Raw genomic sequence first — 23,039 nt, 5'->3', positions numbered from 1 at the left:
AGAAAGAAAGAGGGGAAAAGGAAAGAAGGGACAGAAAGAAAGAGGGGAAAAGGAAAGAAGGGACAGAAAGAAAGAGGGGGAAAAGGAAAGAAGGGACAGAAAGAAAGAGGGGAAAAGGAAAGAAGGGACGGAAAGAAAGAGGGGAAAAGGAAAGAAGGGATGGAAAGAAAGAGGGGAAAAGGAAAGAAGGGATGGAAAGAAAGAGGGGAAAAGGAAAGAAGGGATGGAAAGAAAGAAAGAAAGAAACCGAAAGAAAGAAAGAAACGAAAGAAAGAAAGAAACGAAAGAAAGAAAGAAAGAAACGAAAGAAAGAAAGAAACGAAAGAAAGAAAGAAAGAAACGAAAGAAAGAAAGAAACGAAAGAAAGAAAGAAACGAAAGAAAGAAAGAAACGAAAGAAAGAAAGAAACGAAAGAAAGAACGAAACGAAAGAAAGAAAGAAACGGAACGAAACGGAACGAAACGGAACGAAACGGAACGAAAGGAACGAAAGGGAACGAAAGGGAACGAAAGGGAACGAAAGGGAACGAAAGGGAACGAAAGGGAACGAAAGGGAACGAAAGGGAACGAAAGGGAACGAAAGGGAACGAAAGGGAACGAAAGGGAACGAAAGGGAACGAAAGGGAACGAAAGGGAACGAAAGGGAACAAAAGGGAACAAAAGGGAACGAAAGGGAACGAAAGAGGACAACACAGAGAGATAGAAGAAACAGAAGAGTATAAAAAAGCGAGCAGATATCAGCAGCTGGCTGACCACAAAAATAAAAAGGAAAAGCCAGTCACGCTATAACATATGAAAACCTCCACCCAAAAAGCACTAGAATGCAGGACACAGAGGGACGTAAGAGATGCACTAAAAGATCAAATGATAAAACCCACACTCACAGATGAAACTTAAAACCAAATCAGCTGATGAGGCATTGCCTGCTAAAATCAATAACAAGTCTGGCAACTGAAGATGAAGTCCCGGGGCAGACAAAGAAGGACAGAGCAGAAGAACATGGACCACTGTCAACCGGGCACTGCATCAACACTGAGGTGGGTCTTCACGGCGCAGGAGGTAACCGTCAGTTGCTCAGGCATGGGCAATGCGGAGCCGGCAGAGAACCACGGAGTCCCTCCAAGAGGCCCTCATCGAGGACTTCCCTTAATGGTTCACAGTTTGTTGTGTGTACTGAGATTTTTGCCATTCTCTCTGCCAAAGCTGAAAAACCTTGTGTTGTAATAATGAACGCAGGTCAGTTGCATGGGATGCCTATCTCCGGAAGTGGCTTCCGTGTAGCCTGTTTGGCCAGCCTGTCAGCAATTTCATTTCCTGGGATTCCAATGTGACCAGGGGTCCAGACGACCACCACTGAATGACTGGACGGTTCCAGGACAGAGGGACTCCTGGATGGACACTACCAAAGGATGACGAGGGTAGCACTGGTCGATAGTTTTCAGTCTGCTGAAAGAGTCAGTACGTAAAAGAAAAGACTCCCAAGGGCACGAATAGAGATACGGAAGTGCAAGAGAAATGGCCACCAGCTCTGCAGTGAATACACCGCAGCCATCAGGTAAGGAATGCTGTTCAACATGGCCACCATGAACGTAGGCAAAGCAAACGCGACCATGAGCCATCGCTGTAAACCACTTCAGAGCCCCAGAATACGTCAAGAATAATGAGGAAGTGGCAGTGGAGAGCTGCAGGGTTAATGGAGTGGGGTTGTTTGGGGAAGGAGACCAGACAGCTAGGTCATCGGTCTCATCGGATTAGGGAAGGAAGTCGGCCGTGCCCTTTCAGAGGAACCATCCCGACATTTGCCTGGAGTGATTTAGGGAAATCACGGAAAACCTAAATCAGGATGGCTGGACGCAGGATTGAACCGTCGTCCTCCCGAAAGCGAGTCCAGTGTCTAAGGGTTAATGGAGTCCATGGGGCCACGTGAAGTGTCCAGACGAAGCTGGGCCAAGCGTACACCATGGAGGCATATGTGAATGGACCGCAAGTAGAGGTGGTAAAGGAAAGGACTCCAGTCCTGAGATAAGGGACTGCACGTGAACTGCAATCTTTAGCCTCGACCTGGGCCAACGATGCAGAAGCTGGACTGCCGCGGACTGGAAAATGAGAATAATTCGGATGCTCAGGAGAACTATGAATGTGTGCTGCATAACTGGTAAGCAGTTGTGCATGTCTGGCTGGTCACCAGACTGTTCCAGAAAGCTGTCACTAGTCAAACCCCACAGTGGTGCACAGGGTCTAGTAAATGCAATGCTGAGGGCACTGCCAAACAATAAACCACATTCCCATTGTCAATTCGGGATTGGACAAGGGCTCTGTAGAGTCTCAGCAGCGTACAGCAATCTGCAGCCCAATTGGCGTTGCTCAGGCAATGGAGAGCATTGAGGTGCTGCCAGCACTTCCGCTTAAGCTGACGAAGGTGAGCGAGTCAAGTAAATCGAATGTCTAAAACCAGTCCCAATAATCAATGTCTCCACAACAGTGAAGGTAAAGTTCTGGGTCCAGATGAACGGTACGAGGCCGCAGCTGTAAACTGGAAGCTGTGGGCTAGAGCCCATGATTGCACCTAGTGGATGGCTCCCTCTCGGCAACGCTCAGCAACACCAGTGCTGGAGCAACAGTACGAAATGCAGAAGTCTTCTGCATACAGAGAAGATGAGACGGAAGGCAGACAGCTGCTGCTGCTGCTGCTAGACCATTAATGGCCACTAAAAATAGAGGAACACGTAATACAGAGCCCTGCGGGACTCCAGTCACCTGGATATGGATGAAACTATGGGACGCACCAACTTGGACACGAAAGTACAAAGTGACAGGAAATTTTGGACAAAGATTGGGAGCAGGCCCTGGATACCCCACTCATACAATGTGGCAAGTATATGATGTCGCCAGGTCTTGTCTTATGCTTTATGTAAGTCAAAAAAGATGGCAACCAGGTGTTGTCATCTGGAGAAGGCTGTTTGGATGGCAGACTCTAGGGACATAAGATTATCAGTGGTAGAACGACTCTGGCAGAAGCCGCCCTGACATGGAGCCAGTAACCCACATGACTCCAGGACCCAAACCAACCACCGACATACCATACGTTCCAGCAGCTTACAAAGAACGTTGGCAAGACTGATGGACCAATAGCTATCCACATCAAGTGGGATTTAACCGGGTTTGAGCACCGGAATGACTGTGCTCTCACCATTGCAATGGAAAGACGCCAGGGCACCAGATCCAGTTGAAGATGACAAGGAGATGTCGCTTGTGGTAAGATGAGAGATGTTTAATCATCTGACTGTGGTGCCAATCTGGCCCAGGAGCTGTGTCGGGGCAATGTGCAAGGGCACTGAGCAGCTCCCACTCTGTAAATGTGGCATTATAGGATTCACTGTCGCGTGTAGTGAATGAGAGGACATTCTCTTCCAGCTGCCATTTGAGAGTGAAAGGCTGGGGGTAATTCTCCAATGCAGGGGCTCGGCAATCACGTTTGCGTCTGTAGGTAACACACCATTTTTTGTAACACTGGGGACACCTGTTGGGGTGTGGTACCCGGAAAGACGTTTCATCTCTGCCCAGACTTGGGAAGGTGGCATACGGCACCCAATCATCTAGACTTACTTCTCCCACCACTCCTACTTCCATCGTTTGATAAGTTGGCAAACGGGGGCATGGAGCCATTCGAAGGCTATGAAGTGCTCCAGGGAAGGGTGCCGCTTATGCCAGTGTAGAGCTCGCAGATGTTCTTTAATTGCCTCAGTGACTTACAGCGACCATCAAGCGACTGTCATTCACTGGGTGCACCCTAAAGTATGAGGGATTGCGCTTTCTGCCGCAGAAACTATCGTTGCTAACTGCTCAATGACCATATCAATGTTACCATGTGGGGGAGATTCAATGGTGACAGCAGAGGTGAAAGTTTCCCATTCCACCTTATTTGAAGTCCATATGGGCAGGCGTCCATGGGCCTGATGCCAGAGCAATGATAGGAAAATGGGGAAGTTGTCACTACCCTACAGGCTCCTCACTGGATAGATGAGAGAAGGCAAGGACTGCAAACCGATATCAATGGCCAAACATGTGCCATACTGAAATGTTTGGCAGCCGCAGTATTTAAGAGGCAGACATCCCTGCCTCTGCCAGTAAGAAATGTGCCACCCCCAGTGCCAGTTGGTCCACAGTCTTTTACTCCATGATTTTCCTTTCTTTCTGGAGAATCCTGCAGTCAGGCGAGCAAGGCGAATGGTGCTTTGTGCAGTTGATACAGATGCGGTGGGGCACATTGAGTATTGGGATGTGATGAGCATCCACAATCTCTACATGTGACACTGGAAGTACAGCAGACAGACATATGATCGAACTTCCAACATTTGAAGCACCACATTGGGGGAGGGATATAGGGTTTCACGTCACAGTGGTAGATCATCGCCTTGACCTTCTCCGGTAATTTATCACCCTCGAAGGCCAAGATGAAGGCACCATTGGCAACCTGATTATCCCTCAGACCTCTGTGGACACGCCGGATGAAATCTACACCTCACCACTCTAAAGTGGCACACAGCTCATCAGACTGCAGAAGTAGTTCCCTGTGAAATATGATACCCTGGACCACATTTAAGCTCTTATGGGGGCGTGATGGTTACAGGAAAATCCCCAGCTTGTCACAAGCGTGTAACATCCATGACTAGGCAGAGGATGCCGTTTTGATGAAGACTGACCCAGATCTAATTTTGGACAATCCCTTCACCTACCCAAACGTTTCCTCTAAATGCCCAACAAAATACTGAGGCTTTATCATGGAAGATTCCCCATCAGCTCTCAAATATACGAAGTACTGGGGCGAATAAGATCTGCTGCCATCCTTCGTCTGATGTTCCTCAGGGTGTGGCCAGGGAGGGGAACGGTTTGGGGTTGTACTTCTGTATGTTGCATTTAGCTCATGAATGCTTGAAGACTGCTGGTGGTTCACCACCAGCAAGAGGTGACTGACTACACTTCATCACCTGTCAGCCACCCTGATGCCACCCACTCCAAACCAGGAGTCCTCCCCATGGACGCCAGCCAGCTGCAGCAGCAAAGGCCACCTGGCAGGATGGCCATTGCCAGGAGTTCCGATGCCTCATGGGGAAGGCCATCTACCCCTTGGCATACGTGGGGAGTTAATGGCGCTGACATCAGCAGAGTGATCCCTGTGTGGTCAGGGGGCTACAACCAACAGAGTACATGGAAGACCCACCACAACGGACTGGTTACTGTGCTAGGTATGAGGTGCAAAGAAGTCCATGGTCAGCGTCAATGCAGATAGAGAGACTGTATAGTGCAAGGTGGAAAATGCACCCAGGAAGGTTTCCTTGCCCAAGAGAGACTGAAATGCGATGACGAGAAAGTGGGCTAAAGGTCTCAATGCACGGTGGACATGATGCACAATGTAAGGCGGCCTTCCCGAATTTGCTCGCTCTTCAGGAAAATTTTGAAAAATGGAGGTCAAACCCTACAGGGGACAATCACAAAGGCCAAAACATGAGGCTCCTGTTAGTAGCCTTTTATGACAGGCAGGCAATACCTCGGGCCTATTCTAAACCCCGGACCCACAGGGCGGGGAGGGGGGTTGCTTAAGGGTGACTGGTGCTATCTACATAAGATTAACATTATGACAAAACAAATCCTTAACAAGAAGAGAATCACTTTTATTGTTGTCAGAATCATTTGAAAATACTGCTGCCTTGAACTTCTCTGCAGGTCTAATGACGTTCCTGTCACTAACTCCTGCTCTGTACCATAAATATATTCATTCACACTTCAGCTTCATCTTCATCCTCATCCTCATAAAAAAGGGCACACTATCTCGAGATCCAGCCACAACAGATCATGTGCAAAATGTGAGTACACTTGGGAACTGTCCACAATATGTTAAGAACGTGAATAATTTCAGAGCGAAAGATGTCTGCTATATTTGTACAGTCGGCTTTTAACTTAAACATACTCAGTTTTTAATTTACTCTTAATGATTTTTGTTTCTCTATAGTAAACAGTATTTTTCACATTAATAAGCATCAAATCAGATTTAAGTATGTCAGCTTGCTGTCACTTAAGTGTACTGGTTTTTTTTACTTACCAACCCGTGCCCCTGGTAAGCAAGAAAGAAAAACAAAACACTATCATCTGTCGCACCTCAAACCAACTAAATGAATTACACTACTATTTAACATCAAATGCACGTATCATTCAATAAAAAATATTTAATTTTTATTTTATAATACAGATCAAGCAATGGAGACATACCTTGGACCCCTGATTTATCTAAGAAATTGCTTAACTGGAAGGTACTGTTGCTTGAAGCCAAATACTGTGTGAAACGCTGAAAAGTACAGGACAGATAGTAAATGCAAATGTAATGATCTTAGTATTTAAGTTCTAATTTACAACATTTTACTGAATGCAACAGCAGCAATCTAGTTTGCAAAAACTACTTTCAACCTGCTTTCTGCCCATTTGGAGAAAAAAATCTTACTAGTTCCACTGAACACCTCAAAAATTCTGCAACCTTCTGCAGGTACTTTTATACCAAAGCACTTTATAGAAATTTACACCAGAATTTCTTTCTGCACTGGAACTATGTGCTGGAATAGTGCCATTAGTACTGCTGGAATTATTTTATATACCAGAGTAAAATGTTAGGAAGTACAGTTCTTGTCAGTTTTGCTCAGTTAAGGCCAGTTAACATTTCTTGTTAGATATCTTTCACTAGCTTAACGTAACTAGGAGGATATCTTAAATTGATATTGTAATGTCCAATAGTTTCATCTCACTGAAACAGCAAAATAGCTTGGCAAAAAACTAACAATCCTATATGTTTTACAGTCTTTTCAACAAATGCATTAATCTTCCACTGAAATACAGATGTAGCTAAGTTTTACTGCTGCATCCCACTAACAGCGCATCACATCCTTCAGACTTTTCTTCACCTATTTATTACCCTTTCATACTTTGTCCTCCATATGCTAAAAAGATTAATGGAAATATAGTGACAAATTTAGTAATGCCTTAGAAGTGATGCACAAAATTTGATTTTAAAAACAATCCCAAATTTCAAATTACTGACCGATTCATTACAATTCTGTGACCAGAATATTCATACAACTCCATCTATTGGTCAGTACTCTTAATTTGTAGGCCTTAACTTATTTTCAGATCTAGGGCTATTTACTGAAGTAGTGTACACACTGAAGTTACCTTCCAATTGCCATTTCTGTCTATAATCATCTGTGAAAACTTATAATAACTAAGAAGTTAATAAGCTGCACCACTGCATTTAGGAACTTACCTCATTACCATAGCACATCATATGATGTACTGTAATCAGAGCCTTGAACACAACAACCCAGTTTGTATTCTGTGATCGTTCTATCAGCAGATTAGCTAGCTGTGGTATTGAGACATTTGGTTCATTTGTACAGTGTATCAGATCTAAAAAAGAAAAACAAGATTTAGAAAATGATGCAAATTATTATTAACCAATCATGTTCATGTGAAGACTGATTCTACATACAAAATCTTCAGAAATTTGAGTTAACACATACAATTTTGGAAACGATCATTTAGATAACGTAACTGAAGTCCATTTTTTAGCAGTCAGTAGCATTTGTTAAAACATTCTATTTAACATGTTAATGTTAACATGTATGTAGTAGAAAAATGAAATGAAGTCACTGTAGAAAGGGCAGTTACTGTGAGTATTGTGTATGTTTTATACTGGAAACAGTTGACACAGCTGTCTGATGTGGTGTAAAATTGTTCCACAGTGAGACAAGAGCATCACAGTACCGTAGAGGAAATTAGTGAGACGTATCTGCATCTCATTTCTTAATACACCATTAATGATTACATAAAGTAGGTCCTTAAATGACAGTAAAAGTAGAGCAACGAATCACGAAAGGCAGGAATGGAGACTCTGAACATTAAGGAAACCAATTTATTTCCACTGACATTCATGAAACTCAAATGTAAAACAATATAAAGTAACCGATTTACAACAACCAAAACAATGACTGGAGCATTCTAGAGTTAACAAAATAGGTTATAGAAATTAATGTATTCATTTCTATGTTCCATAATTACTAAATAGTGACAGGACAGAAGACTGGGAGTTTAAAAAGCAAAAGTTGACTTGGCAACAATGACGAGATTTGAAATATCACTCAAAGGAATCTCATCAAAACTGGTATAACATGATATACAGAAACTACTGAAAAGTTTAGTCTTAAAGCCAGATAGGAGTCTGAAATCTCCTTATCTCCATCTCTCCAACCCAAGGCAGTGCCACAATTTATTGAAGGAAAGACACTTATCATACCAAAGCTGCTATCAAAATTATGTTAACACCTACAGTAAATAAGTCAGGTATAGTGTCAGCCTATAAGGACAAATTCTCCATTGTGCATACAATATTGTTGCGCAGTAACATGCTGAATAATGAAGCTATGAGATATGTGTCATGGAAAAAAAAAAACCAGTCTACACCAATAACCTAAATACCAATAATTCACTCGGGCCCATCACTCCTGGATCTGAATATTTTACTTATTCCATGCATTTACATTTGAGTATTTACCTTTATAAAAATTCAGTATTGTTTGTAACTTGAAATAAACAAAATTTCAGGTTTGTCCTCTGAACTAAGTGTTCTTGGACTCCACATTATATAGGCATACAAATCTAACAAATTTAAAAAGAGGAGAACTGCTACAATATAGAAGTAGGTTTTCTGAAACAAAGATGTTGACCATGTGCAAAAATGCTATTAATCAGTTATAGAATTTTTAGGTGCTATAACTAAGGATTAACATGGTCAACATTAACTGGTAGTAAATGAAGATTTGAGTTTTTGACACAGTTAATTTTACTGCTTATGCTGACTAATCTCCTATTAAAATACCTCATTAAGTGACAATTTTAAGAACAATAAGTGGACTTAGAATATGTTTATAAAGTATCTTATACTTTTATAGACGTTGTTTATTGAGAGAAGTTCTTTGTGTATCAACATCGTCATTGAGGACACGTTGCAAAATTGTCAGACTGTACAGAACTGATGTCTGAAGACGAAAATGGGAGTGTGATTGTTTAAACAATGGTGAAAAAACCATGAACATAGGGACATTAGTAAAAAAAATCAAAACAATTCAAAGTGATTTTGTCTGGCCCTCTTAAAAAATTATATTTGAGTGTATATTACGAATCTACACACCTTCACATTTGTCACCAGTACAAGTGATTTCTTACAGCGACTAATGAACTAATTCCCCACTAGAACATGAAGAAAATTGTGGTGCAACATTTCATTTTTCAACTGCTGATCGAACTCTGCTCTGATTGAAAATTGGGTAAACTAAGGTAGTCCCATAAATGATATCTACATTCTTACAGGTTGGCATCTCAGAATCTTTAACTTCTGAAAAAATAGTATAAAGAAAGATGTCTAATACTCTTCATAGAGAACTGCAGTAATACCTCATTCCTCCTCCCCCCCCCCCCCCCCCCGAGTGATTTATTAACTTATTTTAAATAACGGGAAATTTCCAGATAAAATATCTCAGTTCATAACATACTAATCTCTAACCACTTTCTTTAGTCTGAACTACACGTTTTCCTCCACGAACTGTCAGTTGACAATATCATAGTCCATGTACACACCCCTAAGATCATGTTTCTTTCACGTGTTCTTATCTCTGTTGCTTGGTGTTAAAATGTAAACAGCCTGAACTTATCAAAAAGCTGTCTGCTTCATGCAATTCCCTGAATAGATCTGTTTGTAAATTATGAGCTGGTGAGTGGTGGTAGGGAAAGCCCAAAAATCATCTTGTTAATGCTATATATTTACAAAGTTTTATTTATTTCATTTCTTCATCGTATGCCTTTCAATTCTGCCTGAAACATTATGGTTATTTGATGTGTATTACATTGCACTTATTCCCAAGATTCAGATTCAAATGGCTCTGAGCACTATGGGCCTTTACACCCATGATTCAGATTACTGTGTTTTACTGTAATTTATCAGCAAGGGTCACTTCCCATGCTCTCGTACATGGGCATTCTGCAGATAAGGTCGTAAGTGTATTGCCCAACTTGCATTTTCATTGACTGCTTGCTTTTATTGTATTGTAGCCAGCATTATGAGAGATACAGAAGCTGTCACAATGCAGAAATGATGTCCAGTACCAAATTCAATCAATTAAATTTACAGTGTCTGATCATATTAAAACCTTTCGAGTTACAATGTTGTGTTCACAAAACTTAACGAGACATCCTTCAGGTAGATAGTGGAGATAATTTTGAACTGCAGGATAGAACATAGAATGTGACCACTCAGGGATTACACCTTAGGACTGTTCCAACTGGCCAATTGCTCCCTACAGGGTAGTGAGAGGCTGAACGATCTACAACTGTGGAGCAACTGATCAGCATGTTGCTAATCCTCCAGCTCTTTCTGTTAGTAAATTATTCAAGCAGCTTCTCACTTGGCCTCACAAAACAAAGGATCCTGGTCCCAATTTTTCTACCTCAGTAAATCTGAGGAGGTACTGGGAATTTATCCACAGCCTTCCACACTGACATTTCAGCTATGGAGGTGGTCAGGATATTCACAATGGATGGAATAGGAACCTAACTATATCTGCCACTGTCTCAACCCTGCCAACATTAATGTAATGTACTTTGATCATTTGCATCCAATAGTTCACCTACAGCAACCAACTGGCAACTTATCTTCAACAGTACAAAATACCATACTCACGAATTGTGTAAAATGATTTGAGGAATACTCAACAGACAAGAGGGCAGATCAAACAGTGTGCAAAAAGGAGTAGGTATCTTAATCTCTGTTATGTCTAATGCATCAAACACAGACTCTGAAATAATCCATAATTACTGCCAATCACTTTAAGAGAACTGAGGTACCAAAACAAGGGCTGACTTCACACTTAAGCCTGAAACATATGCCCAAGGTACAATCACCTGCTAGGCTCTTCATGTTTAACAAATTCCTGTTAAGAAAAAGCTCCAAAGAGCATATTTCTCAGCATCATCAGTGTGATTACCATTTCTAATTGTTAAAGAGGGACAGAAACATAACCATGTAACAATCTGAAGAGGTAGCAACAAATGTGTTGTGGTTAGCTTCCTTCTGTAGAAGGTAGTTTATGTCCCAAAGGTGCTCTGACATTTACTCCCCACAATGCATTACAAAAACCTACCCATAAGGTGTCTCCCCAATTGAACTTTTCCATAACAAATTTATGAAATATTTTCTGTTCATTATGTAAGTAGTTTGCTTTCAAATGCATATAGGAGATGTAAACTGTGATTTTGCTACTTAAGACATTTAAATGGATTTCACACCAACACTAAGAATGTACATGAAGCAGATTTAATCATGGAAAGATAAATTCTTAATGTAAGATCTATTTTGCTATTATTCATTTTCTATACAATTAGACCACTGAATGGTGACAACACGAAGCCTCAACTGAAGTTGAGGTGCACATGCAAGACTACAAAATTATTTTTGAAATTCTAATCTGTGAATATTGTGTGTTAAGATTTATAGCAAATTTTTGGACTGTTGATGCTTATAATGTGTACATCCTGTACTATAGTCTTATTTCTCACTGTCAAACTAGAACCTAGTTAACCTTGTCAATCCATTAATATACACTGTGTTTCAATACAAAATGTTCTATGTACCAAAGAGCATAGCAACATCTATTTGTTCTGGCTGCAAGATACATGACAAAATGATGAGAACAGGATTATTATGGTCCCACCATTTTGCTGAACATGTTGAAAACAACTGACTAATCCTTAATTACAATTTGAGGCATGATACCTGCCCAAAACATGACTGACCCACCTACCTACTGAACCCATGGGGCTGCACGTCTGACATGCATTGGTACCTAGATATCACAACATACTACAATAATTTCCCTGAATCAGAAATCCTACACTCATTAGTTAAGATAAACCCAAACATTTTATCAGAGTTCCATTCCAGGTGTTACTTTGTCCTCATTTATGCACGAGTGTGAGACAGAGTGTGGTGGTGGGAGGAGGAAGAGGTGTTACTATGGATGCCTATCACGTAATTGATTATGGACCAATGGCAGCACACCGAGTTGTTAACTCTCACAGTTGCCAGTAGTCGTAGTAGTCGTCGTCGTCGTCGTCGTCGTCGTCGTCGTCGTCGTCAGCTGATCACAGGTGACTACTGCAAGGCAGATATTTAATGTTTCTTATCTCCCCGTGTCAGATGATTATTTGGATAGTGTCACAGTTTGGTTCAATTCTGTGGACAACCCTCCTTCCAACAAAATGTCAATGCAAGCAACACCTAAATTTGAAATAACAATGAGACAGGCTGAACTGTGGACTAATTTGCATTGTGGCACTTATACTGCAGTATTGAGAAATAGTGCAGTAAAATTTAGACTGAGTGGCAGGCTTCAGTTCACTGGCAACATGTCGAAAAATTTACCTACTTAGTAAACGTGTATGTGAAAAAAAAGTTTGACTGACAGTGTTTCAGATCCAACTGACTAAGATCTACATGATTACTCTGCAATTCACATGTAAGTGCTTGGCAGAGGGTTCATCGAACCACAATCATACTGTCTCTACCATTCCACTCCCGAACAGCGCGCGGGAAAAAACGAACACCTAAACCTTTCTGTTCGAGCTCTGATTTCTCTTTTTTTTTATTTTGATGGTCATTCCTACCTATGTAGGTTGGGCTCAACAAAATATTTTCGCATTCGGAAGAGAAAGTTGGTAACCGAAATTTCGTAAATAGATCTCGCCGCGACGAAAAACTTCTTTGTTTTAGTGACTTCCATTCCAACTCGCGTATCATATCTGCAACACTCTTTCCCCCATTGCGTGATAATACAAAACGAGCTGCCCTTTTTTGCACCCTTTCGATGTCCTCCGTCAATCCCACCTGGTAAGGATCCCACACCGCGCAGCAATATTCTAACAAAGGACGAACGAGTGTAGTGTAAGCTGTCTCTTTAGTGGACTTGTTGCATCTTCTAAGTGTCCTGCCAATGAAACGCAACCTTCGGCTCGCCTTCCCCACAATATTATCTATGTGGTCTTTCCAACTGAAGTTGTTCGTAATTTTAACACCAAGGTACTTAGTTGAATTGACAGCCTTGAGAATTGTACTATTCATCGAGTAACAGAATTCCAACGGATTTCTTTTGGAACTCACGTGGAGCACCTCACACTTTTCGTTATTTTGCGTCAACTGCCACCTGCCACACCATACAGCAATCTTTTCTAAATCGCTTTGCAACTGATACGGGTCTTCGGATGACCTTACTAGACGGTAAATTACAGCATCATCTGCTAACAACCTAAGAGAACTGCTCAGATTGTCACCCAGGTCATTTATATAGATCAAGAACAGCAGAGGTCTCAGGGCGCTTCCCTGGGGAACGCCTGATATCACTTCAGTTTTACTCGATGATTTGCCGTCTATTACTACGAACTGTTCAGCAACTATATCATCGGAGTCTGGGGGTCGGTACAAGGAGCCAATTATTAACTTACTTGGGCTGTTAAGTATAACCTCCAACAATACCAATTCGCACGGAGTATCTATTCCGATTTCACTAGAAGATAAACCACTACTGACAGATACAAACACTCCACCACCAATTCTGCCTAATCTATCTTTCCTTAACACCGTCAGACTTCGTAAAAATTTCCGCAGAACTTATTTCATGCTTTGGCCAGCTTTCTGTACCTATAACGATTTCAGCTTCTGTGCTTTTTATTACCGCTTGAAGCTCAGGGACCTTCCCAGCACAACTACAACAATTTACAACTACAATTCCAACTGTTCCTTGACCCAAGCACGGCCTGTATTTGTCATGCACCCTTTGAGATTGCAGCCCACCCCGTACTTTCCCGAGGCCTTCTAAAAAAACAGCCCAGTCCACGCCACACAGCCTCCGCTACCCGTGTAGCCGCCAGTTGAGGGCAGTGAACTCCTGACCTATACAGCGGAACCCGAAACCCCACCACCCTATGGCGCGTGTCTACTCATGAAAGTAGAACAGAAAAGTGCCACAAGGATACAGAAAGAAAATCCTGGGAAGCCCAATCTTAACCAAGATACAATGAGACACAAAATCAAGAAGTACAACAGGAGTAACGCAGGCAGGTCACTCTGCCCAGATTGCGGTTTAAGATCCCCAGCGTATAATACGCAGGGGGAGAGACACACTGCCTCACTCTCCATTACCCCCACACAAACAAGCAGCACAGACATACAATTTTAGGAAAGATAACATTAAAAATGGCAAATGCAAGATAATAAAAGGTGGGAAGGGTATAAGCCAGGCCTGACAGAGCAAGGGCCACTGGGTTCCCTGGTCCAGAGAAGGCAAGGGAGGTGGTTGGTTGTCCACTGCGGACTTCATCTTCAACATTCATTCTGCCTTCACTAAACATTTTATGTCAACAAAAAACTTGAGCTCTTGACATAATCGCCTCTCCAAAAGCCTTCTGAAGCTTACCGTAAGTTGTCACGTGTTCACTCAATTTAACGAAAAAAGAAATGGCATCCCATTGTGCAATAATCTGCGGTTCCATTTCCGTGACGAGACACGCAAATTACAACAACTCATGACTGAGCAGTTGCATCGATGTGCCGCTTGGACCAGAAGCAGCTTATAGACCAAGGTCAAAGATATGGTGCCTACGCAAGCCTGCAGGGTTGCCCCATCTTGCAAAGAAAATCAGTCTCTTTACTTTGTCGCACCTCGTATAAGACCAGTCCCAAAAACTAAGACTCCACCACATTGAGTAATTGGTTGTTGAGGTGAAGGTCTGGTTGTGGATGACCAGCATAATGTCAACAGAAGTGCATGGCGGTAGTCTTGGCAACTGAAAACAAAGCCATGGGTGATGACCCATAACTACACCTTTCCAATTGCATCCTGCTGTCAGTATTAAGAACTGCCACACTACAGGAGCAATAGTAAATGCAAAAATTATCAGCATACAAGGGTGATGAACCTGCCACAGCCGCTGCGAGACCATTGATGGCAACTAGAAAGACACTTGATTCAGAGCCCTACAGGACCCCATTCTCTGAGGCAGTTTGGAGGTGGGGGGCTCTGTGGGAAGAACAAACTTTAACCCATAAAGTAGAGTGTGTCAAGAAGTTTTGGACAAAAATCTGAAGCAGGCCCCCAAGACCCCACTCATGTAAGGTAGCGACGATGTTGTGTCTTTAGCCTTTTATAGGTCAAAGAAGACAGCAATAAGGTGCCGACATCTGCTTTTAAGAGGAGTGTCCCGAGGGACCCCTTCCTGATGGGAGAAGGTGGCACTGGGTGAAGAGTCTCCACCCGGGTAATATGAATCGACATCCTCGACAAGTGTGGGAAGCAGCAGGAGGAGAGCCGCCAAGCATCATGCTGAGGGGGGGAGGGCTATCTGGCCAGCAATCTGTTGCACGGAACCCCCATGCATGCAGAGCTTATAGCTCAGTTCTGCAAGTTCAGAGCTGACATTTGTTATTTGTCCAGTACAAACAGTAAATAGGTCATTTCAACAGCTGTGGTTTGTTACTGAGATGACTCGTTAAGTTGAACTGTGGGCAGGAGGGTGAAGAATCCCTAACGCAATCTCAATAGTTGGAAGTGGACAACTTACATTCCCAACTACAATTTTCCCAACCTTTTTCTTCCATACAGTCAAGGCACCAGGGTTTGTACTCACACACGCAGTGCTAGTCTGCCACTCCGAAGTGTTATTTCTGTGACCTGCAAGTTACAGAATACATATGGCAGGGCAGTAATTTTTTTCCACATCTAAAACTCTCACCTTTGTCCTTAAGTATCACTCAGACGATATTTTCTTGCAACTTATGGTAACTGTCTGCAGAATACTTTCCACATCATCCACGATTTTCACCAAATGTGTGATTAGTAACTGCAAGCGGCCTCACTTCCCTGATAACTTTACTAGTAAGATACTCTAAAACATGTCTAGTGCAATTCTACAGAATGACCAATACTATCTACACAGTATTTGTAACACTTTTCACGCGAGAAAATTCTGTGTATGAGATTAACCAAAACAACAGGACAAGAAAGATAGACAGAGACCAGATAAAAGGAATTAAAATCACACCGAGTGTGACAGTGATTGGTCGACCACAGAAACAAAAGGAAAAGCCAACCACCAAGTAACGCACTAAAAACCCCCAGTCTAAAAATAGTAGGCCAAAGGCCAGACTCAACCAAAAAAACACTTCGATCAAGCAATAAAAAAAACCCTGCATGAACAAAACTAAAAACTAAATCTGCCATCACAACGTCATCTGATAAAAGTGCAGGAAGTGTATCAGGCAGCGCATATGTCTGCCTGAGCAGAGTTAAAAGCGGGCAGTCCAACAAGATGTGGACCACAGTCAAAGATGACCCGCAGCGACATAAACGTGGGTACTCGTGACGCAATAAATAGCTGTAAGTTATCCAGGTGTGGCCACTGTAGCCAGCAGAGGACAACAGAGTCCTTGCGAGAAACCCGCAAGGAGGAGTGCCACGCACCGGTAGCCTCCTTGATGGCCCGAAGTTTGTTGGGTGAAGGAAGGGTGCGCTATTCTTCACCCCAGGTGCGAAGTACCTTCTGCTGAAGGCTGGTGCACCAAGAGCCTGTTTGGCCAGCGTGTCAACACGTTTATTTCCCAGAATGCCTACATGACCCGGGGTCCACACAAAGATCACAGAGCGACCGCAAGGGGCAAGAGTATGGAGTGACTCCTGGATAGCCATCACCAGACGAGAGCAGGGGAAACACTGGTCGATAGCTCGTAAATCGCTCACGGAGCACATTTGTTTGAGCTACCGAATATGACGCAACCAAGTCAGCTGGGTATCTAAAACCAATCCCAAAAACCGATGTGTGTCCACCACAGCAAAAGGTTTGCCATCAAGATAAAGCCGTGGCTCATGGTGAACAGTGTATCGCCTGCAGAAATGCGTAACGCAGGTCTTGGCAGCCGAAAACGAAGCCATGCGCTACAGCCCAATACTGCGCCTTTCAGATCGCGCCCTGCAGCTGCCGTTCAGCTGCTGCAATGCCACTGGAGCTATAGTATAGGTAGGAGTCGTCAGCATACAAGGGAGGTGAGACAGACGTTCCCAATATCACAGTGAGCCCATTAATTGCAATGAAAAATAGGCAGACACTTAAGACAGATCCTTGCGGTACCCGATTCTCCTGAACTCTGGAGGCCGTAACTTGCACACAGAAGGAACGAAGCGACAGAAAATTTTGGATGAAAATCTAGAGCGGACCCCAAAGACCCCAAACATGAAACGTAGAGAGGATGTGATGTCGCCATGTCATATATCGTATGCCTTCCGCATGTCAAAAAAGACGGCGACCAGAGGCCTTACGGATGGCAGACTCCAGGCACACCAGATTATCGGCGGCAGAGCGGCCCTTATGGAGCCCACCCTGAGAAGAGACAGTGCCAGGAGGCCTGAGACTCGAGTAGCCAACTCAACCTCTGGCTCGCCATGCATTCGAGCAACTTGTAAAGAACGTTGGGCCCGCCGGAGTGGCCATGCGGTTCTAGGCGCTACAGTCTGGAGCCGAGCGACTGCTGCGGTCGCAGGTTAGAATCCTGCCTCGGGCATGGATGTGTGTGATGTCCTTAGGTTAGTTAGGTTTAATTAGTTCTAAGTTCTAGGCGACTGATGACCTCAGAAGTTAAGTCATAGTGCTCAGAGCCATTTGGAAGAACGTTGGTGAGGCTCATGGGGCGGTAGCTGTCCACCTCCAGTGGGTTCTTGTCAGGTTTCAACACGGGGATTACAATGCTTTCCCGCCATTGCGACGGGAACTCACCCTCACCCACATACGGTTAAAAAGGTCTAGGAGGCATTGCTGGCAGTCCACCGAGAGGTGTTTGAGCATCTGACAGTGGATGTGATCTGGCCTGGAACCGTATCAGGGCAAGTGGCTAGGGCACTTTGGAATTTCCAGTCACTGAACGGACCATTGTACGATTCAGGGTGGCGTGTGTGAAATGAAAGGCTCCGACGTTCCAACCACTCTTTCAGGGAGCAGAAGACCAGTGGGTAATTCGCAGAAGCGGAACTCTGAGCAAAATGCTCCGCTAAGAGGTTTGCAATTATGTCTGAGTCAGTACAGACTGCTCCATTCAGTGAAAGCGCAGGTACGCTGACGGGGATCTGATAGCCATAGAGTCGCTCACACCTGCGATGGAGAGGTACGGAGGCCAATGGTGGAGACATACCTTTCCCAGCACTCCTGATTGCATTGGCGAATGAGGCGGCGGGCTCGTGCATGAAGCCGTTTGAAGGTGATGAGGTGTTCCAATGAGGGATGCCACTTGTGACACTGGAGTGCCCGCCTGCAATCTAGAATCGTCTCCGTGATCTCTGACGACCACCAAGGAACAGTCCTCCACAGAGAGGACCCAGAAGAACAGGGAATGGCAGATTCTGCAGCAGTAACGACGTCGGTGGTGACAGAGTGAACCACCGCATCAATGGCGTCATTGGAAAGGGGCTCAATATTGGCAATGGAGGTCAAAAATTCCCAGTTAGCCTTATTTGTAGCCCATCTGCGGGGGCACCCAGGAGAGTGATGCTGTGGAAGTGACAAAGATCGTAAAGTGGTCACTACTGCACAAGTCGTCATGCACACTCCATTGGAAAGATGGTAATAGGCTAGGGCTGCAGATCGAAAGGTCTATGGCTGAGTGCGTGCCATGTGCCACACTGAAATGTGTGAAGGCACCATTATTTAAAAGAGGAAGGTCGAACTGTGCCAATACTTGCTTAACAATGCTGCCTCAGCCTGTTGCCACCGATCCACCCCACAGATGATTATGGGCGTTGAAGTCGCCCAATAACAGGAAAGGTGGCGGCAATTGGGCTATCAGTGCAGCCAGGACATGCTGCGGGACATCACCATCCGGTGGAAGATGGAGACTGCAGACAGTAACAGCCTGAGGCATCCACACCCAAACAGCGGCAGCCTCTAAAGGTGTTTTTAGGACAGATTCGCTGCAAAGGGAGTGAAGGACGTAGATAGAGACGACACCAGATACCCTCTCATACGCTGCACAGTTCCTATAACCACCTCGATAGCCACGGAGGGCGGGGGTTCGCATCGCCAGAAACCAAGTTTCTGGAAGAGCAACGCATTGGGAAGAGTGAAGGTTGAGAAGTAGTCGGAGCTCAGCAAGGCAGTGGGAAAAAAAACCCGCTGCAGTTGCACTGGAGGATGACATTGACCATGGCCGAGAAAGGCGTGAAAGGACCGAGGAGGCAGATTACACTGCTTGGTCAGCTGCTGCCACTGACTGAGTATCTGTGCAAGTGACATCCATTGTGTCAGAGTCCGGCGAGATCTAGGTCCTCAGCAGACGCCAGAATCTCTACCTCAACCTCAGGCACAGAGCTTTTAGATTGCGGTGGGGTGGGTGCCACCACAATTTCCTTCGTCTTAGAGGTCGGTCTTCTTTGACTTTTCTCACTGCTCCTTGGTTTCACTGGCTGGGAGGGCTTCACCGATTCAGTCTCCGGGACTGAAGAGGATCGCGAAGCCCTACGACCAGCTGGTTATGGGCTCTAATGCTACTGCCGGGCGTCATCCTTCCTACTTCTGGAAACCTGATGTACCACGCTTCATTGTGGGTCATGCAGCGCGCTTCATTATAGGATCATTTAGTAATCGCGAAAGTGTTACGGAGATGATAAACTCCATTGGAAGACTTTGCAGGAGAGACGCTCAGTAGCTCGGTACGGGCTTTTGTTGAAGTTTCGAGAACATACCTTCACCGAGGAGTCAAGCAGTATATTGCTCCCTCCTTACATCTCGTGAAGAGACCATGAGGATAAAATCAGAGATTAGAGCCCACACAGAGGCATACCGACAATCTTTCTTTGTACAAACAATAAGAGACTGGAATAGAAGAGAACCGATACAGATACTCAAAGTACTCTCCGCCACACACCGTCATGTGGCTTGTGGAGTATGGATGTAGATCCGCCGTGATGCCACTCACTTCGACCAAGGGCCCTCCCCACGAGCGCCACCCACTCTCAGCAAGGGCCACCTGGCAAGATGGCCATTGCCTGGAGTCCCGATGCCACAGGGAGATAGGCGGAGTCAACGGCGCAGGCATCAGCAGAGTGATCCCTGTGTTGTCAGGGGGCTACAACCAACAGGGCACACGGCGGCCCCACCACAACGGACTGGCTACCGTGCTGGATATTGGGTGCAATTAAGTCCACGGGCGTTTTCTCCGCAAAAAGTAACACTGCACAGTACATGGTGGAAATCGCACCCAGGAATGCATCCTCGTCCAAGAGATGGAGAACGAGCAGGACGGCAATGCGACGACGTTAAAGCTGGCTTAAGGACTCAATGCCAGATGGACAATGCACCATGCAAGGCGCCCTTCCTCAATTGGCTCGCTCTTCGGAAGAATTTGGAAATATGGAGGTCAAAGCCGAGAGGGGAGCATCACATATAGGCGAAAACGTTTGAGACTCTTTAGTCGCCTCTTACGACAGGCAGGAATACCGCGGGCCTATTCTAACCACCGAACTCGCACGGGGAGGGGGAAATAATTATTTTTGTTATATTATTATTGGTCGTGGTAGAAATCCCAAATTCAGCCTACGAATCTTTGGGGTCTAGATTAATCTCCAATTGTTTTTTCATGTAACGAGTCTAACTGGTGTTAGAAGAATTCTGGCATACGTATGAGAGTGGCGGAAAGGTGCTTATCCATCTTATTAGGTGCAATCTCAACACCGAACAGCTAGTTTCTTGGCCGCTTTTCGCCACCTCAGACTGAGCCCACCAATGTCCGGCTAGCTCCAAGCGTGATGCCACAAAGACAACAGCAAGAGCATACAGAAGTGTGTGGAACGCCGCAGTTGCGCAGGCCGTTCTAAGTTGTCTGGCTTCTGCCCAGCAACTGGGCAACCATCGCCAGCTGCGGGCTGCGGCACAGAGGACCTGTCCGGCAGCTCTTTCACGCGACAAGGCAGGAACGGGTTTCAGGTCAGTCACACGACTGCTCACACTGCCATTCCTCTCCCCGTAAGTGCTAAATGCTAGATCACGCTGGTTTGCGCTTTTTGTGTTTTTTCACCAGCTACGTTGGCCACAACTTCTCGACAGAAACTGAGCACAATTTCTATTTTACGCCAGTCTCCAACATTTGGAACTATTGTAATTTCGAAAGTTTGTCTGCCTGAAAATGTACTGTTGTCCCAAGCATATTGCAACAAACGGTGTATTTCTATCGCTGCTCGTTTAGTTTTTATTGCCGTTTCAAATATACCGGTCATTTTTGAAAGACCCTGTATATGCAACACGACTGTCAATTATACTGCAGCTTTTTGAATGTCTGCTACCTCTACGTTTAATTAGAGACGTTGTAACTCTCCTACAGCAAATGAATAGCAATACAACATAACTTTACACTAGTACCGTAAGTAACAATCACTTTGTCTTTTAAACTATCGGTCTCGTAAACTGACATCTAGCCGGGAGAGCTGTGTGCTGACCACATACCCCTCTCTATCCGCATCTAGTGACTTATGGGCCGACGATGACACGGCGGCCGGTCGGTACTCTTGGGCCTTCACGGCCTGTTATCTGCACACGAAGATAAATACCGGAGTTCGTCGTATAAAACTTAGAAGTTTTATTTTATCAGTAAGTTCCCAAACTTTCCGCAAGCTGAAGTTACACTACTGATTACAGAATACATAATGTAGGCGGCTAAGGCGCTAAATAAAATTCATTTGTCAAAATTAATTTTTCTTTGGTATAAAGTTACCACATAACTATTTCGTATGCTAACTCTTCTGTGCACCATGAGAAAGGGGAAAGACAATATCTAGTAAGTTTCGAAGTTGTACTTACAAGATATGAACTGAAATTTCAAAGATATCCCTCAAGAGAATTTTGTATCTATTTTTATGTTTATTTAAGCAACGCAAATTAGTGGAACACAACTTCAAGAACCATCACGTTCCAAGATCAATACGCTAAAATTTCTGAACAGTTTCACAAATGCCCAGTTATAAATTACTGAAATGAGCCTATAAAATAGCTTGCCACTGTGTTATGTAAAAGGGAACTGACGGTCCTCCGTTATGGGCAGCGGCAGACTTTTCTGTATACGAAAGCCGACGCATGACAGGAAACTTAGTTATCCCAAGTGTAAACAGGGTTATCCAATTTTATGCCTAAGATACTCTACACAGTGTCACTGCTGTGCTCACACGAAAAACCCAACATTAAAAAGCGATTTAGATGTCGAAACACCCACTCCGTATGCCAGAGTCAATTCCGAAAGGAATTCGAGCTCTGGGCAGTCTAATGCCATTTGTACGAGACAGTAATCTGAAAGCTTTGACGACAGGCCGCAGGATCGGTAGCACATCTTTAATATGCTCCTCGTTTTTTGCTTATATTAGTCTTCATGTAAATGCATCTACTGAGTATCGCCCCTTAATACAGAAAAATTGGCAGATACTTTCTCCAGGAATAAAGTTCTGATAGAATAGTCTGGCGTTTCTAAAACTCTTCCAATTAGAGAAAAATTATTTACGTGCGAGTTAGTGCAGTATGCTCATACTGTCCAACAGGCGTTTCACACTTTTTCCACGCTTCACATCGTAATCTTTTAAACTATGTTAACGAGTCGCTATGGGCCTACACGAGAAGAAATTAATATTACAGGAAAGGCACTTTCGCTATCTTGCACTTGTTACCCAGGACAACAGGAAGCAGGACCGGTCTTATCGGCCGTAGAATTTCACGGTATTTCAGATTTGTAGGTATGTGCCATTACTGCCTCCCTAGAAAGGGAATAAACACCCACATCCACGATGGATAATCTGAACACGCAAAAACAGAAGGAATGGTCGAAAGCGATCCCCTGAATTTACTACCAAGCGCCCAAGTAGAGTTGAGAGC

The 23,039-nt window shown here is 44.1% G+C and overlaps 1 protein-coding gene across 7 annotated transcripts in view; it reads right to left on the bottom strand.

The window, feature by feature from the left end:
* LOC124554712 (phosphatidylinositol-binding clathrin assembly protein LAP) overlaps positions 1-23,039 on the bottom strand; it is a 156,301-nt gene that overhangs the window by 63,654 nt on the left and 69,608 nt on the right. For 6 of the 7 annotated variants that reach the window (XM_047128351.1, XM_047128352.1, XM_047128355.1 and 3 more), the window contains exons 2-4: positions 7,309-7,451; positions 6,267-6,342; positions 6,100-6,111 (exon numbers count right to left, since the gene is read on the bottom strand). In XM_047128351.1, the coding sequence (XP_046984307.1) occupies positions 6,100-6,111; positions 6,267-6,342; positions 7,309-7,451 (231 nt within the window). The remainder of the gene's footprint in view (positions 1-6,099; positions 6,112-6,266; positions 6,343-7,308; positions 7,452-23,039) is intronic. The other variant, XM_047128353.1, reaches the window with a different exon arrangement.

This window comes from Schistocerca americana, chromosome X (assembly GCF_021461395.2).
Source record: "Schistocerca americana isolate TAMUIC-IGC-003095 chromosome X, iqSchAmer2.1, whole genome shotgun sequence".
In the NCBI taxonomy this organism is placed as follows: Eukaryota; Metazoa; Arthropoda; class Insecta; order Orthoptera; family Acrididae; genus Schistocerca; species Schistocerca americana.
Note: the sequence above shows the minus strand (reverse complement) of the source record. Positions and strands in the feature narration are given on the sequence as shown.